At 42.8% G+C, this 19,731-nt stretch overlaps 1 protein-coding gene across 1 annotated transcript in view; it reads left to right on the forward strand.

The window, feature by feature from the left end:
- Positions 1-7,077: 7,077 nt before the first annotated feature.
- The window catches only part of LIX1L (limb and CNS expressed 1 like), a 42,476-nt gene continuing 29,822 nt past the window's right edge, over positions 7,078-19,731 (forward strand). Inside the window, exon 1 of the mRNA XM_069217954.1 lies at positions 7,078-7,423. Coding sequence (XP_069074055.1) covers positions 7,180-7,423 — 244 coding nt within the window. The 5' untranslated portion in view covers positions 7,078-7,179. The remainder of the gene's footprint in view (positions 7,424-19,731) is intronic.

Below are 19,731 nucleotides of genomic sequence, written 5' to 3' on the forward strand. Positions count from 1 at the left end.
AAATATTTTTAGGAGTATGATTTCCTGGCCTACTTCTGTAAATTACTGAGAATTAATGAAAGCTGTAAATCTGCACTAATACAATGACATATTCCATGTGCGCACTTTTGGGACTTTGTTTAAGTATTGGGGCCCTAGTTAGGTCTGTAGTTAACCAATACCTTTTGTTTTTATTAAAAATCTATCTATATATCTACCTATCTATCTATCTATCTATCCATCGATCCATCGACTGGCTTTTGCTCTTTCACAAGGAGCATTTCAGCACACAAAGTAGCTTTGTTAAGAACCAGAGACTACGGTGGCAATGTGTGCTTTTTGAGACCAAAAAATATTATTGCTTTTTGCCAATGTTTTTGTTATAATGGTGAGGGCCCAGCAGCTCCCACAACAATAAAGTTTTACAAACGCCATGTCAAACCAACACACACATTAACAAAACCAAAAGGCTGACCACCAATGTCAGACTTATTGGCTTTGCCAATGCTTGTTTATTTTCATTTTCCTCATATTCTTGTTGAAACGGGTTGTACTGATTTTCCATTTTGATTTTTTTTGGGGGGGAAGTGCTAGCATGCATGTGCACATTTTACTTAATGATGGTTCAAAGAAACAAAACTTAAAATTTCACAGGAGTTTGGAAAGTCGCTTTGTTTCCCTTATTTAGAATTTTTTGTGAACATTTTATTTTGAAAGCAAAGGATCAACAATCTTGCTTTAGTTGCATCCTGGGAGCATTATATTTTGGGAGCATTATATTTAGCCTCATACTGTTAGTTGGAAAAGTTGGCATCTAGGATGGAACTAGATCCTGGAGCTGTTAAGGGACTCTGATAGATTGTGAAATTGAACCAATAAGCGTGGCTGCAAAAAAAGGCACCAATATCGAAGGGAGTAGGGCTGCCCACCAATGAAAGAATCCTATTTAAGCCCATTTCATTAGAAACACTGTGCTGAAAAGGGGAAGACAGTAGAGAGGAGAAGCAGCTCCAAAGAAGCAGAATGGAAGCAAATCACAGCAGGATATAAGCGTTGCAATCAAATTTACAACAACAATAGTTTCTCCCACCCCTCAGCCTCCCACCACAGAAAAAGAATGCCAAAATTTAACATAAAACAATTAACAGTATACCAGGTGATCTACAAATTCTATCCCCATGATGTCATATAATTATGAAGTAAGCAGAACACAGGGGAATAAGGTTGTCCAGTTATGCATTGTAAGCTCATTACTGAAATAGACATTACAGAGCAAACGCTGGCAACTGTTGCCAGAAAAGGGCGGGGGATCCCATCAAATGTTAAAGGGTAACCACAACTTATCTCTTGGGTGGAAAGTCTTTCCAAATCATGGCTGGGCAATTTGCAAACATTTCTGCATGAACTCGTCCCAGCATTTAAATTCGCTCTTAGAGGTGGAGGCATCGCCTTGGGATACATCTTTTCGAGGAAGAAGTTAGTGAGTGAGCGACAGATGGAGCATCCTCTATATTAGTGTTGTCAAGGGCATCCAGAAAAGACTCCAGGTCTTTTGGCTTGTGGTATTCGTATGTTCTGCCTTGAAAAGTGATTAGCATATTAGCAGGTTCTAGTAGCCCATATTTAATGTCCACCTTAAATCGAGGGCAGAGAGCCAAGAACTGTTTCTGCCTGCCATTAGTTTGGGCAGAGACATCTGTCACAAACAGAATTTGAGCATTCTCATGCTTTTAAGGCATGTTTAATTGCTTCCTGGAGGAGCTGTCTGGCATGCTAATGCTGTATACAACGTGCCAAAGATGACATAGGTGAAGGTTGTTTGGCATACGGTTGAGTGGCTCCTGTGAGCCCTATGGAATTCCAAAGGTCAAAGATGAAATTCAGGGATCAAAGCACCCAAAAATAAGACAAATAATCCTTCCCAATGTGCTCCAGTAAACCTATAATCCTGACATTGTCGCGACAATTGCGGTCTTCCAGTTCCGAGACTTTTGGCTGGAGATATCAGAAATGTTTACCCCAGTCCAGAACAGGTTCTAGGCGTGATTCCACGTCTATCTATCGTCCCTCAAAAGTGGTTTTCTTGTCTATAAAGAGCTGATGTCACTTTGCAAGGATTGCACCTCCGAATTTGCTGCAGAAACCGCAGAAGACATCTGTGCAACAGAAGCTTTAATCTCAGCCAACTCATTTAGGAGAGTGATGTGGGTGGGTTCTGTGAAAGTTGGAGCTGAGGAGGCATTTTTCGGTGACGCCTTGACCTGGGCTGTGTTAGTCATGGCTTTCGGGAATGTAAGTTGACGTGCAGGTTTGGCTTTCAACATGAAAGGAGGCACGTAAGGGATCAAATGAGACCCAGGGGTAAAGACAGTGCAATAAACCAGGGGAATTCAGAAGTGAAGACTGGATCTTAGTGTTCACAGTTGGTTCACAGTTCACGGTCAAGATCTATATACCATGAGCCTTAATGGGATTTGCCTATTCAGTTGAATTGGTTAGTTCTACCATTTGCTACATAATGCTGAATTGCCCAAATGATTTGCTCAAGCCTACTTAATACTGACTGGTGATGATCATTCAAGCTCACGCAACTTTGCTGCAGTATGTTTCTCATTTCCCCGGGTGCCTCTTTCTTCAATTACACACAAAAATGTCATATTAGAAACAGGATGATGGAAAGCTGGATGGCTTACTTGATTTAAAATATGTGCAATAGAGACCCATTAATTGTAAATCAGTTGGCATAGCAGTTCACATCCTCGATCTTATATATTCTGTACATACACCTTAATTGGATGATTGGGCACTTTCCCCCTTGGGGTGGTAAGTGACTGATCCATTTAGCATTGTGTAAACGTGACACCAGCTGCAGGATAATAGTTTTAATCAAAGGAATTCTCACCCATGTTTTTTCAACGTTCAGAGTGTGACAACAGGGACGCGGCTTCACCAACCCATATGTGATACTAATATACACCATTTAGGGTAAGACTATATTAACTACTGCAAAGCAAATGCGCATCAGGTGTGCTAGCACTTTTTCACGTGTACAGTGATTCACCTCAGAGCATTTATCATTGCATCTCACAGCTTCACAGCTAAACATACGTTTGTTGTGTTTATGTTCAGAGGAATCGTGTCTCCTTGCATTACGCAGCATGCAACAGAGTGAGATATGTACAGAATGTTCATATCTTTGTTTGCCAGTCTTGTGTCTACCTGATTTCAAACTAATTTATACTACTGAAACCATTATTTTTTCATGTTTTTTTTTTTCCCGATTGATTGACTCACATAATACATGCCATAAAACCTTGGGACAGGCAAAAAGGACTACCTGGATATATATGTTGTGATATATGAGTGTTCAATGACCGACAGTACTAGATTTTGGTTAAGAGAAATGACAGAAGCATAAACAAATACGAGGACGGAGCATCAACATATGGTAAGTACTGATGAAAGCCTGAGATCTTTGACAGGTCATTTACAGGGCTGAAACATGTTGATGAGAAAATGGGATGGTGGGATGGTGGGGTAGTAACCCCACACACAAAGGCACCCTCAAATGTAGATATTTTTAACAATACCAAATGTCCCAAGAATAAAGGGAAACTGGGGTGTCCTTCAGGTACTTTTAATCTTTTAGACCTGCTTGATATACTAGTCAAAGATTTCCCTGGACGATGGTTAAGCCTAACCTGGTTTATAGGGACAGGAGTGAGACCAGAGGAAAAGCATGACGCGAATAGGGTGTGTGGGGGCCCATAAACAATCCCTTTGGGTTGTTGTAGTTTCTTCTGGAGAAACAGTACAGTCCGAACTCAAGAAGGTAGTACGATACTTTTTGTGATGGACTAGTGAGATAGGGAGGCAGTATTCTACGATCCCTGTATATATATATATCTATATATATATAATCTCTCTTCCTACCCTATGCAAAAGTGTGGGATCCAGGGACAGGTGTTCTGTCTCTCACTAGGTCGATTTAGGAACACCGTCTATGAGATCTTCTACATTTCATGATTTGAGCCCTGGGGACTGGGTTCATGTTAAAAAGCATGTTTGCAAGTCATGACTGTCAGAGCATTGGAGAGGCTTGTACCAGGTCTTTCTCACCACTGTGAAATGTGTGGACTTACCAAACTGGATCCATATATCACATATGAAAAGAATGAGATGAAGAGCAGAGGACGATGTTGAGTCAACATCTTCTGATTCACCGAGTCCAGCTCGATTTGAAGTTTTCAAATCATCAGAAGAAGAAGACAAGGTCTGACCTGAGCGTTCGCAGCACCACTCATCTGACCGACCCACTCCCAGACCAGAATTTCTATGGATTACTAGTGTTCCTGGCACGAAATGAAACCCTGGAATGTACATTTATTGAAATTCTGGTGACACTCGGAAATTGGAGATAGATCGAGCAGGAACAAGTGAGCAGCTGACCAACACCAATGCAGGAGAAGCAATAGGATAATGTCCTGATTCCGAGAGCGAAACTGTGTCTCGAGTCTGAACTGACCAGTACCCCAAAGAAAAAAGTGCATTGTGAAGACAAATGGACAAGAACAGAAAGCAAGAATACTGTCAAAGTCAAGAAAGTCTCAAACTATTTATTTATTTATTATCATTCTACTTCACGCGAGGGAGCCTGAGCCAAAACCGAGTCAAGAGGGCGTGGCCCTCCTTCGGCAGCAGCAGGAGGAGTGGTGGACACAGGCCACTGCAAGTACGCATGTGGTTTGGCCAGCTGTCTTCGGACGGCCAAACCGATATGCACACTTAGATATCTCCAAGTTTGGGAAATGAAGAATAGCAGGCACAGGCTCCTGCTCCCTTTTGGAGTGTAAAACCAGCCTGCTGCGTCCAATCCTGGTGCTTCTCTCATGCTGGGTAATACCAGCATGAGAGCAGAGTCTGGCTTGGCACAGGGGAGCCTGTGAGACCGTGCATCAGGAGCTGGAGGCGGAGAACACCGAGGAGCAAGGCAACATGAGGCACGTAGGTTTTCTTTTCTTTTTTTAATTATTGTCCCCACTTGCTCCACCACTTTTCCTTGCTTTCAGCCGCCACTGGCACTAAGGTTATGATATTAATTCTAAGTCGCCCAAGGCCACTTGATGTATCACTCAGATATCGGCTTTAAATGTATTTTAAATAGAGCCATTTTTCTCGAATCATCAACTATTCAGTTCTTAAAATCCACACATTGTCACCTCAAATACATACGCTTATTTTTGGTATACATATATTTCAATAAAGTAAGATCATCTAAATTAGTAGGCTGGGCCGCACACAGGAGAGCTACTCACAGTTAGGTGGAGAGCTACCTGTGGCTCACTACTTGTTGGAGAAGCCTGGCTTAAAAGCTCATCCTCAGAAGCATTTGTTTAGTGCCGTCTTGGCAACTAGTTCTGGCGCTCCCGAGTAAGGATCGTTCTTACCTGTTTTATGCCTTGGTCCCCTTATTACAGATATGTCCATACAAAACTATTGATATACTGTTTAATGCATGCCAGCATTTCGAAAGTGGAAAAAGGGAGATTTTGAAAACAAATCAAGAGACCTAATTTCCCCACTGACATACTTTGCAATGAAACTAACTTTAGGCAGGAGACAGCTGAAATAATGCCAGGTATGTCTTACAAAATCAGGAATTTCCCGCATTAATCGGGTCTGTTGACACGTATCCTGCTACCATGGAATTAATCATTTTTATAGTCTAGCAGCTGATAACTATTAAGTGGTAATGTTACACTTGCATGTTATTTGTGTAAAATAAAGAGAAAATGAACAACAAGACATTCTGATTTGGATGTGGGATAAGGTGCCTTCATCAGGGGCATTGTTATATCCTCCTCGTCCTCTATATTGATAACCTCTGGGGAGGCATGGTTATATTCATGGCCTGGCGCTCGGCCCCTGTGGCGCCTGGCCCTGCCTAAAGTAAGCCACAAAAGACTTTCTTTAGGGAGGGCTGGACTTTGTCCAGTTTGGAAAATGTGACCACCTATTTACCAAAGTCTGTGAAGAGATAATCGCCAAACAACTGACCATTGGTCAAAGGGCCATCCACCACTGTTGACAATTCTGCAAGCTTTGGATCTAATTGAGTAAGAATAGAACACCGTCTTTCAGAGGAGAAAGCAGTTTGCGTTCCCTGAAAAGCAAATGGCGAGCTTCCACCGCAATACAAGGAGGACTGAGCAACCACCATGTTTCCCACTCTTTTCTCCCTCCAGGTGTCCACATACGAGGCCAGCTCCAGGACCCTCCAAGAGGGTGAGAACGCCACTGTGAAAATCTGGGGGGAGAGCGAATACTTATCCCTCGCGTTGGGACTCGACTTTGAAGCTGCCAAAGGGTGTCAATCTTCCACGTGGGTAAAGCGTATCTTTAACGATCACTGTGAAGAATTTAACGATTAGACATAAAAAAAAAGTTTCACTTGTCTCGAGGCTCCTGAACAGATGAGAAAGAGAAAGCAACATGGGGGCAGCAGGGTATGTAGGCATGAATTGGCATATAATTGGAGGATGAGTGTGATGTCATACATACACTGTTTATGGAATATGTACTTTTTGTTTACTTTAATTGTTAAAAACTTTTCATTGGCTGTTGTATTCTTGCAGTAAATAAATTAGATGAATAATCCGAGGCCTCTGGTCCTGACATTGAAGTGGTTACTTGGTGGGTCAGTTCTAAACAACATCAACTTACTAGCCCTTGCTCGGGGCCTGTTCTCAAAGGTTGTAAGGAGAAGGTGTTGGGTCAACGACCAGGGTTGCTTACACTAGTGAACCAGGTTCGCGTCTCGGCTCAATATTCTGTGAATCTGGGCAAATCACAATTTCCCTGTCCCTAAAAAAATAAAAACTCAATGAATGTGACAGAAAATGAAATAACTGGTGGCCATGTAAAACGTTCAATACCATCGGGCGGAGCCCCGCCCTATAAAACGGAACACCCAAATAAATAAATCTAGTTTGGGGCGTCTTCACATAACAGCTGAAACGTGTAGCTCCGCCCACCTGACGCACTGAGTGACAGCTCGCTTTCTTGAGCATGTGTGGGTTGTTGCTCTCCTCTTTCTTACTATTGGCTGTGTGGGTTGATCCCGCCCACCATCCGTGATGAGCGACAGTTGCGTTTTTGGAGCCCGTTATCTCTAGCCGAGGCAGGAGGCCGTGGGTCTCCATGGAGTCTGTGCGGGCCCAGCGGCTGCAGCCGGGGGTAGGGTTATCCCTACGCTCCCCATCATCCACCCTGCTTCGGCCGGGAGTCACCGGGGGGACGTTGGGACAGGCCTCTGCTCCTCCGCCCCCGCCTGGCCTGCTCGGGGTCTGTCCCCCCGGGAGCCCAGGCAACCCTGCCGTTCTGCGCGAGGCAGTGGAGGCCGTGGTACGGAGCTTCGCCAAGCACACCCAGGGCTACGGGCGTGGTAAGTCAATGGGGTTGGGTATGCGACCCGAAGGCAACAGACAGGGGATAGGAACAGGGATTGGGGAAGCCAAGCCACAACCAGAACTTACTTACATCTCGGGGACCACAAGGAATCACTGCCAGAGGAGGTATCGTTCGGTAAATGGGTACGCCTCGTCAGTGGCAATAAGAGCCGTAAAAATACAGTTTACGATTACATAACAGACCTGGATAGCTGTTAATCTGGGTCACTGATGGCCAGGGATACACATTACGGGGTGAGTAACTTGTCTGGAGGTTGCAAACAGAAAGTAATGGGAGGTACGTCGCAAGTGAGTACAAAACTAAGTAGGATCATGAACCTAGCCTAGGTAATACTAACAACGTTAGGGCACGACTTAAAGCTCGGGTAATAGGAACAAACCATACAGGCGTAATTACAAATAGGTGTATTGTGGCAGGGTGACCACAAAGGAGGTAAATAATTGCATGAGCCGGCTTATGTTGTAGTATGCTGCATAGCTGTTTTGGTGTAAAAGCTGTGGGTAACGTTAAGTAGATGGGCACGGGGAGTAGATGTTAGACGAACTGAACCCATATCAGTTGGGTTAGCAAGTAGTGGACAGGAGGACATGCGCACTTAAGTTTTCCCACCCAGCCGTACAACACAGCCGGGTTGATAAAAACTGCACAGACCCCAATGCACTGTCTGAGCGGCAGACCATGCTGCCCAGACCAATCCTGATGCCGCTGTCATACAAGGTATAGCATGAGAGCGGCGCCAGGATTTCGTGGGGAAGCCTGTGCTGGTGTCCGGGGGACTGCTGGGACACCAACACCATTGAGGGAAGAGGCTCCAGGCGGCGGAGGCAGCAGAAACAGGTAAGGTCTTATTTTTTTATTTTTAAATTATTTCATCTCCTCCCCGCCTGCCCCTCCCCTTAAGATTTGCTATGGTTGGGCAGTATACCAAGAAGCAGACTGTTGATTGAAGGTGCAGAAACCAGCAGCCTCCTGTGATCTAAGGTTGGTTTGAACATTTTTGCCAAGGGTGATATTTGTTTCCAGCCCACCCCTGTTGAACAGAATATGCATCATTATGATGACGGTTCCATTATAATTGTACTTTATTTGATGGCTACTCTACTATTTAATGGGCAAAAGTATAAGATTATGGTCTAAGTGGCTGTGAGCGGTTGTATGATTTGTGGGATGGACACAGGATCTTAAATAATTTAAAGCTCTGGGTTCCTACAAGTATTTCTGTTAGGAAGGCAGAATGTGCTAGAATAAGTTAATTGTGTGAGCGTTTTCTGATGATCTAGGCCACTTCAAGAGCTATGTAGGTGGCATACAAGCAAAGTAAAATGCTCTGCAAAACACAACTTAGGAAACTAGCACTGATGCGGACCGACTTAAAGGAGTGGTTGGGCAGTTGTGTAGAAGCAATCAGTCAATTGGAGGTGTTCGGTGTCCTGATCTAGTTGTGATAAGGAGAATCATGGCATGGGATATGAACAGTGAAGGCAGGTAGTTTCCAGTCCCAGTACTAAAGTATAATAATACTCCTAGAGGCTAAGATGAGCTTCCTCCAGCGAGCAGCTTATGAACCAAAAGTGCTGAGGATATAGTACCAACAGCACTTGTACACTTCACCTGTTTGCTCTTTATCTCAGATTTTACAAAGAATCACATGTCCCTTAGGGACAAGACAACCGTGGACTGTCCTGAGGTGACTAAACAAGCCTTTCTTGATTTAAAGGCAACTGCTTATATGCAGCATCGATCTGTTATAACACAAACAATTTCAATGCAAACTAATATATTTGTTCATTTGTGAGTTAGTAGTAAGCAAACATAGTGGTGTGCTTCATTGTTTATTTTCAATTGTAAATGTGTGTTTACCTCCTCAGTCTTAAACCGTTCACTGCCATGCCTTTTCCCACTCAGGTACCAGGCCATTTTTTGGTTATTTGGGACAGTTCGCGCTTAGGCAGCGATAACTTTATGTCCACGTGAGCTACCCATGCCAAATTTGCGTTCTTTTTTTCCAACATCCTAGAGATTCTAGAGGTACCCAGAATTTGTGGGTTCCCCTGGAGGAGACCAATAAATTAGCCAAATTACAGCTACTGCATATTCTGGAAGGTTCCATCATACAAATGTGGGGAAAATGTGTGATTTCAAGCAAACTTGGAGGTTTGCAGAGCATTTTCGGTTAGAAAATGGTGCAGGGTGCATGTGAAGCACACCACACTGGACTCATCCAGATGTATAGTTTCAGATGTGTCTAGGTCTCATAGATTTTTCTACATGGCATTTTTCTACATTTCAGTCCAAAAAGTACAGCCCTCATCACCATTCCAAGTGGGGCGATGTTCAGAGTTAGACAAGCTCTCATGTCCCAAATGTAAACCCAAAATAATCAAATGTCCTCTTGCTTGCCATGGGATGAGATGTTTTAGGGTGCGGGGGAGAGCTGAAAGACTGTAACCCACTTCCGTTGCCCATACTGGTTGGTAGCCACCACCCAAATATTATTATTATTTTTTTTTAAATAATCTCTGGCATCTAGTAGGTCCCACCCTGCCCACCGGTGGGCAGAACAACTTTGTCCCCATTTATTTGAGGTGAGGGTATGGCCATACCCCCTTTTTTGTGTGTCTCTGGTAGGCCTTACAGAAATAGGACAGTCTGCTCTCAAGGAGGGCAGAAATGGCCAACAATAATGTGCCCCCATAGGGAGCGACGCTTGCCCATGGGGCTGCCCCCCCCCCCCCCCCCCCCCCCCCATCAAAACACATACCAATCCCTGATGCCTAGTGGCTTTTGCCCCCAAGGGAGGCAGAAATGGCCTTAAATAAAATTGACCCCCAGGGGAGCGACCTGTGCCTAAGGGGTGGCTCCCCTTCTGTGAAATTGACCTGAAAAAAATCCCTGTGTCTAGTAGTTTGATTGGCCTATAGGCTGTTCTTCCCCCAATGGGGGCAGAAATGGCCTAAAGTCAGTTTTCCTCCCAGGGGAGCGACCCTTGCCTAAGGGGTTGCTCCCCTCCTGTAAAAAAAAAAAATGAGCAAAGAATTTATCCCAGGCGTCTAGAGTGATTCCCCTTCCATCCCTTATCGGGGGGGTGTGTGGGTGGGAGGCCCACAAGGGGAGCTCTATCACTCCCCCCTTGGGCAGGTTGATCTGCCAACTGTGCCTGAGGACGAGACCAGCTCGTACCAGGCACCCGAGGGATTAATAGAGTTAGGTGGATATTATTTTACGGTTATAAACCAGTTTTCTCTCAAAAGAGCACTTTTCTGGAAGTTGGGTAGAAAAGGCCAGTATTTCAGGTATTATGAACAATAAAATGTTGCTTCATGCACCTAACCTTTTTAGGAGCATAGACTTGGTTGGGGAATTACCTTTCACCAACCCACCAAACACCTGCAATCCGCCTACCTTTTCCTCGCAGGTACCCCCACAGAGGATGCTCCTTCTCTCACCTGATGGCCAAAGCCTGGAACGACCTTCCCCCTGCACCTCAGGAACACCACATCGCTCTGGGAATTCAGAAAAGGGCGTAAGACATGGCTGTTCGAAAGAACAGAGCACCATGAAACTACTAGCAGCCCCAGTCACTTGAGACGCTCACTGGTGATTTGCCACACTTTATAATTCCTGACTGATTGAGTATTGAACTTGGAGAGTCAAACTTAACACGTGGAGAGAAAGCTGGAAAGAATGTCTATGGCTTTCCTCGTGATGCCCAGCATCAGATGATACAAATGGGATCCAGGAATTCGGCTGGTGGCAACAGGTGTAGGAAACTGCTCTTGTATAAGGACTGCAGGTGGCACAAAACCCCTGATGGGCACAGTACTAGATTTATAAAATTGTTAATTCTCACTTTTCAGATTCTCATTCTTGATGGTACTTATGGTAGAACTGCTTCTCCCTGTTTCATCCTCCTAATTATTTTCAAGAAAAAGTTAGAGTTGTTCCTTACCTCTATTTAAATAATGTCATTTGTTCCACCTTCATCACTTTATTATTTATTGGGTGTTTGTATCTGCCATTTAATTCTGTCTAATGCTTTTATTTTAGCCACGATTCAGCTACATTGGTAAAAGCTTTATTCATTAAGTAATAGATATGGAAAATTGTAGTGTGCCATATGTAGGTAATAGAGGTGGATGTTAAATGTTCTGTTTGAAGTAATGCCAAAAAACCTAGAGCGACCATTTTGATATTTTCTTCTTTAAAATAGTATTCCCTCATATGTAGTTGTGATGTTTTTAAACACTGAAGAAGGACGTTTTGTGTGGAGACCAGGACTGAGAAAGTGGAATAAAGAGGATCTCCAAAGAATACGGCAATAGAATCTATAATGATCTAACCTCAGTCAAAATTAGAACGAGCAGGAATGGAATTGGACACAAGCTAGGACTATATATCGGAAGGGTCAAAACGAACGGAGACAACCAGCAAAGCCTGAATGTGTTTACTGTACTTTGTGGGAAGGAAGGGGATGCAGAGTGGTGGGAAAAAATCAGGAACACTATTCTGATTTTTGAATATGCTGGAATTCTCCCTTTTGCTCTCACTGTTTCCCAGTTTCTCCGAAATCTTGGTGCAGGTGTTGCCTGATGACAAGAAGGATTAGATGAGGCACTTTATGGCTTCAAGCATGTTACTTGTCAAAGCTTCTTCCATGCTGTATTCTTATCGCTGAGACAAGCTCCTCTTCTCCTTTGCCTCTTAATGCCTTCAGTTTGATGCTGCGTACCAGAGCAGCAATATTTCACAAAGGGCCGTGTGGACCAGCTATGTGAGTTGCTTGGAGAGGGACGTAATGGGGATACTGTGAGATGTGTGTCACTCCTGCAACATTACACAACTACCATCTCCCTTCAGGTACTGTCTTCCCTGAATATTTCTGTTCACCCACTTCCATTTCTTCAGCTGTGTAGCATTTTTGTCTGTGTGTGAAATTTAAGCCTTCTGCAGACTTCTTTGACCTTCTTGAACCCTTACATCACTTGCGAACAGTATTAGCAAAGTGGAACTTTTCCTCCCCCATTCCATATTCTAGAGTTTCCTCCTAATCTCTGTAAGGTGATCCCATTTTTGCCAAGGATTGCACTTTTGGTATTATAAAAGTTAGTCCAAAGGTCTCTCCCCTGTACCACACCCTCACCCTTCCAAAATGATATAAAACTCAGCAGATTAACTGTTGATTTTAGGTCTGTTATTCTCTGGTCCATATTGCCGAACTCCAAGTGGAGAATCAGATGGCTTCTGCATGCCATCCGAGAACTGTAAGGAGTAGCAGGTAGCTCTCCTTTCTAGGATCTGCTTCAGTGAAACTCCACCAGCTCCGCATGCATCGTAATTTCTTTTTATATACTTCTGCTTTCCATTCAGCTACTTTCCGCACTCTTGCTTCGAGACATGGCTCACAGATATTACAACACAATGAACCAGCAGGGGTGTGGAATTCCTATAGCCTGACATCTAGGACATGTTGTTTAGGGTTGACAAAAGCAAAAGACTGACAACCAATGTCATACCTGTTAGCTTTGCCAATGATTGTTTACTTTCATGTTTCACATAATCTTGTTGAAACTCGTTGCACAAATTTTTTTATTATGAATATTTTTGGGAACATTAGCATGCTTCCACACATTTTACTAGATGATGCTTCAAAGAAAAATGGTACCTAAAATGTAATGATAGTTGAGCAAAACACTTTTTCCTAGTTGAATGTTTTTGTGAACATTTAATGTAAAAGCAAAGATTCATTAATCCTGTGTTCAAGCTTCTGCAAATATGTGTGTATGTGTGTATATATACACACACCTTTACAAAAACATAATGTACATATGCATAATGATATAAATACTTTAGGTGTAAAGACAGTCAATATTTTTTCTATAAGTCCATAAGATAAGCTTTTCTGCCAATGCAAAATTAGGGTAACAATCAATATTTTTGTATGAAGTCCATAAAATGAGCTTTCCTGAAAATTCAGAGTGAGGTTAACAGTTAAAATCAATAAGATACACCAGTTTTGTTTTAATTATTATTATTATTATTATTATTATTATTATTATTATTATTTTTTTTTTAATTCAACTGTGTTTAGTGACTACTGAACTCACACTAACACTATCTTGCACAACAGCACTTTCTTCCATCAAAGGTGCCTTTCCATCCTCCAAAGTATTTGCTACCTCAAGCATTTCAGACTTTTCTTTGTCCTGACCTGGCTGTGCATCCGTGGTCTGCTGCTGACTTGCAACATCTTCTATCCTACTCTCATTATCCATACTTTTGTCATTGAAAATATGTCCTCACAGAAAATCATTTTATCATTTATTTCTTTTCCTATAGCTACACATTCGAGCATGTCCAACAGTGCTGAAATCTGATCTCCAACTGTCACTTGCTGGAGGCCAGATTCCAGAAGTGGAATCCCCTCACATAAACTTAGCATGGCAACCTGTCACGCACTACACAAACAGCAATACGCTGCAACATGGTTCTATGAAAAAAATGTTTACACCATTTCCAAAGTTTATTAATGTGAGGCTGCATAAAAAACACTCAGAATGGTTTCCGATTAAAGGCAGATATTTGCAGAAGCTTGATAGCAAGATTGTTGATTCTTTGCTTTCAAAATAAAATGTTCACAAAAAATGCTACTAGGAAAAAAAGGTTTTACTAAACTACTGCGAAGTTTTAGGTAAAATTTCTTTGAAGCATCATTTAATTAAAGGTGTTGATGTCTGCTAGTATTTAAAAAAAATATTCATAATGGAAAGTAAGTGTAACCAGTTTCAACAAGATTATGGGAAACTATAATAAACAAGCCTTGGCAAAGCCAATATGTCTGACTCTGATGGTCCGTCTTTTTTTTGGTTTTGTCAATGTGTGTCTTGTTTTGACATGGCTTTTAAAAAAAACTAGTGTTGTGGAATCTGCTGGGCCTGTACTTCTGCAACAGACATTGGTAAAATGGAAAAATATTTTTTGCTTTCCAAAAACACACGTTGCTGGCGTAGTTCATGGCACTGAAAAAAAACAGAGTTCTTAGAGGAAAAAGTGCACCTGTGTTATTTGTCTTTGCACTAGTCCAGATTTACTTAATTCATGAATTCACAGTAATCCACAGAAGTAGGCCAGGAAATTGTAACCATAGAAAATATTTGTGAACTTGTATTTTAGCACGAGCAAATATGCATGTGTAGATTTGCTCATGTGAAAATCTATTGAGCGTTTACAAATTCACTAAGAACTTTTACTTCTGACCTTTTGTGAGGAGTCAATTATCAACCTTGCTCAGTATGGGAAAAGATTATAGAAAACCTGGTGAAAGTCCTTAAAACATGCACGTTAGGTTTGTACAGACTCAGTGTCAATCCAACCCTGGAACTATTGCTTATCCCTAACCCCAGCCCCTGTATGTAGATCTGCATAAAGGTGTCAAAATAAGGAAACTGTTAGTATTCAAGTTCTACTATAGAATTAGCCCTGGAATAATCGTAGACTTTATTATCGGAGCTCTTATGTAATGAGATTGCTGCCATAATTTGTTGCCGCATTGCATGGCACCAAAGGAACAAGTAGATTTTTTTTTTTTTTTTTAACTAGAAAAGTAGCTTTATGAAGCATCCAGTTCCATCGACAAGTAGATAGTTTATCTACATCCCTGCACCAGGTACATCTATGTCAAATCTACACCAGAGAAGGTCCTTTGTTAATGTGAAATTAGTGCAGTGGTTCCCAAACTTTTTCGATCCCCGGGTCATTTGACCTATTGGCCGTGTTGGCCACGGCTCCCCCATTATGTTGCCATTTTTTGGCGGGTGGGGGAATGTAGTCCCAGCCTCAGGGGTACTACCATTTTTAGCCTGGAAAATATTTGGGATGAAACTGATGAGGGCATTAGAGAGCTTTAGAAGAGCACCAGATGACACTACATAGGGTCAGGCTTTATTTTTAAATAGGCACTGATGAGATTAAGTAATTTGCACAGAATCAAAGGATGGTGGCCGACGCCAGGACTCTAGCCTGGTTCCCCAGTTCTAAAGTCAACAGCTCTAACTGCTAGGCCACATCTCCTTTGACAAAACTGGTGAAAGGATGTAACCCACCTGGCAGCTGCTTCTGACATCTCCTTCCTGTGCTAGAATGGGTCAGTTATTATTTTTCATTTTTTCTTGGATATTCTCCTTTCTTCTCAGCCACCTTCATACATTATGTCTTTCTGGTATCCGTCTTGCTTTGTCAGGGCCAGAGAAATGAACTCTGTTTTCATTGTTCCCACATTCAGATTTGTCACAGAGGCTGGTGTGTCTCTCTTTACCTGTTCCTACACCATTTACAGTTTGTCTTCTTTATTCTTTTGTTCAGGTTGCTGAAAACCATTTATTGGAAACTATTTTTGTTCTTTTGTCATGGGGATATTATTAATGGTACTTTGGCTCCCTCCGCTGGTAATTAATGCAGGGTCCTTTTTCTGTTTACAATACCCTGATGAGTGCTAGCGATTCAAAGCACCTACCCGTGGTTCCCAAACTGTGTGCGTCGCCCCTGGCTAGTTTTGACGGCGCACCAGGGAGCTGCTGCGCACAGATTGGGAACCACTTAATTAGTGGCTCAATTTGTGTTTTAATGAGGTTTTCACCATTAAGCAACGGAGGCAGTGACTGATGTCTTTACCTCTTTTGTTTTTGCTTTAACTGAGTAGACGCTAGAGCCAGGTCTTCCAATCTAAGTTATTTTTTTTTCTCATTCAAGCAGGAAGTTCCTCTTAGTTTACCATAGGCCCGTATTCACCCCACACCATCACCAACATTGTTTTTCTGTGCTTCACTATGTTCCAACAACATGCTTCTGGATTGCTGACACTTCTCTGCTTTCCTCTGTTGCTTGTCATCTTTCCTCTTTATCAGATCCTTTTGTAGACCCAAGCCTTATTCCTTTTAGTACTTGAGGCAGTCACCTGATCTTTCTTCTGCGAACTATACATTGTACTTTCACACATCAGCAGATGTGTGTTATGTTCCTGCCCAGGATATGGCTTACCCAAAAACCCCTGTTTCTTTAATTTTGCCTACTTCAACTAAATCTCCCTGGGGGCATGTGCTTGGAATGTTCTGTCTTTGCACAGTTTATGGCGGATTTCTGAAGGATTTAACATGCTACTGCTAATGTGATCACAGGGCCATTTTCCTTGTATTGTGATAGGTCCTCACATTTGAGACTTGAATTAGTAACTTTTTTCTTTAAGTTCCGTTGTATCTATTGAACTAAACCGTGCAGAGGTTGCTACATGACTTAGCCTTGAGATTTGCAATTTACGTTTATTTGGATTTACGGTAGGCTGAGTAGACTTCAACCTCAATAATGACATTTTAGGGTTCATGGGGAATTTCAGTGTTGTGGGATTCAAGCTTAGAAGTTGGTTTAGGTTTCTGTTTAGGCTTGGCAATTTGGATAATACATATGTCTACGGGTTAGAATAACAGTTTGGTCTTGACATGGTGCTTGAGGTTAACTATAATTCACACCTAGATGACATTCATCCAGATAATGACTTTCCAGGTGAAGCAATTACCTAAGTTAGGCAGTTGGACGTAGTCAAAATGAAAGTAGTTGACTTGTCTCATACAGTGCTTCGTGTGTGCCTCCATATCTTTAAATATTTCCTGAATTACTTCTAAACCCTCTGTGATCTTTACATAAACTAAATAATTTTACTGTAGTCTTGGAAATCTGTGCTTTTAATAATACCGATTGAAAAGCTTAATATATTTACTTCTCTAAATGCATTATTACCTATACAGTTGAAAATGTAAACCAAGAGCCTGTTTAAAGCCTATTATCAAACTCTTACCTGTAATGCAGGATTTTAGGCAAAGTATGCTGAGCAGAGACAATCTTACGTACTTTAAGGTTGTGAATATCCATTGTAAATTGAACACTGTCGGACGTGGTGACAGCTGGCCCTGGGCTGTAGTTTCCTAGGCATTATGAGATCATAAGCACCCATGCTGTCCATTGGCTACTCGTAAAGATCCAGAATGTAAAACTAATGACCTACATGACAGCTTCTCATGGGCTGTATTTATGCAGTTTTCTATTTCCCCCATAATTCTGCACAGTAATTCCCCTGTTACCTAGTTGACTAGGCTCTACTAGCTGAGGGTCCTTCAGAAAGTAATAAAACCAATGAATTCTTGTGCCCGCCTTCCAAAATTTACGACTTCTATCTTTCTGTTGGATATCTGGAATGGCCCAAGCGTTCAATTTTTCAACAGGTAAATTATGACTTGTTGTTGATAGTTATTTTCTGATGGGATGTTATTGTAAGAAAGTGCCCTTTTTGTATGGTCAACCCCATACTTTTTTCTCCAATGCTGAGGATTCTGACTATGAAAGTGCTCTGGAGCCTGAAAATTGGGCCCCAGTGGGCAGTGCTCTTCCTGAAATATGTTGCATTTTGAAGTGGTGTCCCCAGTTGGCCCTCTTATAAGTCCATAGTAAATGGTACCTGTGGTACCCAGGGCATGGGAGTTGAAGGGGTCACCAGGACCTGCAGCACTGATTGTGCTACCCTAAATGACCCAAGTAAAAAAATAAAAGCAAAAAGAACAGATGATGGATGGAATGCTGAACAATGCAAACATTCACCCTGGGTTTACTCCGTTGTTTGTTTTTGCCTACCGCACCACCCTAGTTTGGACCCAACCATATGCAAATCAGTCTTGACCCTGTTCTCTATGGGTACAGTCCAGCCTGATCTGCCAAGCCAGGTCCTCCCTGGACTGGAAACAAGCATCCTGGGACCGGTTTTGGGGTATCACCCCTCATCAGTAAGGCTAGCTTGAATCCAGTGGTGCAGTGAGCACAGGACCCACGTCTTGGTATACCCTTACCACTTAGGGTGGTAAAAGCAAAAAGAACAGATGATGGGCGGAATGCTGAACAATGCAGAAATTCACTCCCAGTCACAAAGATCTGGGTTTAATACATTGTTTTTTTTGCCCACCGCGCCACTCCAGTTTGGACCCAGCCAAACGCAAATCCGTCTTGACCTTGTTCCCCATGTGAAATGTCCAGCCCGACCTGCCAAGCTATGTCCTCCCTGGACCTGAAACAAGCATTCTAGGACCAAACTAGAATGGGATGGTGAGCAAAAAAACTGATGGATTAAACCCAGATCTGTGACTAGGGGTGAATGTTTGATTTGATCTGCATTCCGTCCATCATCTGTTCTTTTTGCCAAGTAAAAAGATGACAGCTGTCCTGGCATTGCAGACTGTATGAGCATTGCAAACTGCCCAAACACAACTTTGCCCTCACCAGAAATGGCAAGGTCACACCCATATTTTTAATGTCAGTCACCACTAAGGATAGGTCTTCTGAGCCCTTGAGGCAAAGTAAAATATATTAAAGATGTGTGCATATAGAAGTGCAAGCTTATATTTCCCTATAGCAGCTTCATTCCATTAATCTGACCCCATGCCAGGAGGTGTGAACACTCCCAGGAGTGAAAAACAAAGGCCTGTCAGGGCAGGAGGTGTCTCCTCCCTCACTGGCAGATTGGTTAGTGAAGTGGCACATCAAAGCAGTGGGTTGCAAAGCCCACTCCACCTCTGATATGCAAGTAGGCTTCCTCCCAGAGAAGGTCCAAACCACCCCCTACCCCAGACACATTTGCAACCCAAACAGGTGGGAAAAGTAGGTAGTCATGAGGAGTACACCCCCAGAAGGATAGCTACACCCAATAGGTGGGCTTCCTGGTCTGTACAGCCAAACAAGGTCTGACATTTTTAAAAGTGGCACGGAATAGACCTCTGGGTAGAAAGGGTGGCACCCTCCATAGGAAGTAGTCATCTCAGGGGTGGGTTAGCTGCTGGAGCTAGTAGCCTAATGGCTACCAGCACTAACACCCCTAGTGTCTCCTAAATCTAGGATTTAAGAGGCTCACCTGGCCACAAAACCACAGATCTGACGAGCTTGCAACAAAGGACAAAGAAGAGACCCGTGTCTGCAACTTCAGATCTTGCACAAAACAAAGGTGTGATAAACTGTACCTGTGGCAACCACCCTGCAACTGCACGACTATGACTCGTCCTGGACCAGTGACCATCTCCAAAGGAAAAAGAAATCGCTCTGTAAGCCAAAGGGAACTCCAGAACAGAACTCATTTGGACTAGAGGTATGAGTCACCCGCAGGCAAATTGCACTTCCACAACCAAAGAATCACTGGCCTTCGGGCCCTCCGAGGGATCGCCCAAAGGTAAATGGTCCAGTGGATTGTGGGAAATG

This window comes from Pleurodeles waltl, chromosome 12, assembly GCF_031143425.1.
Source record: "Pleurodeles waltl isolate 20211129_DDA chromosome 12, aPleWal1.hap1.20221129, whole genome shotgun sequence".
Taxonomy (NCBI): Eukaryota; Metazoa; Chordata; class Amphibia; order Caudata; family Salamandridae; genus Pleurodeles; species Pleurodeles waltl.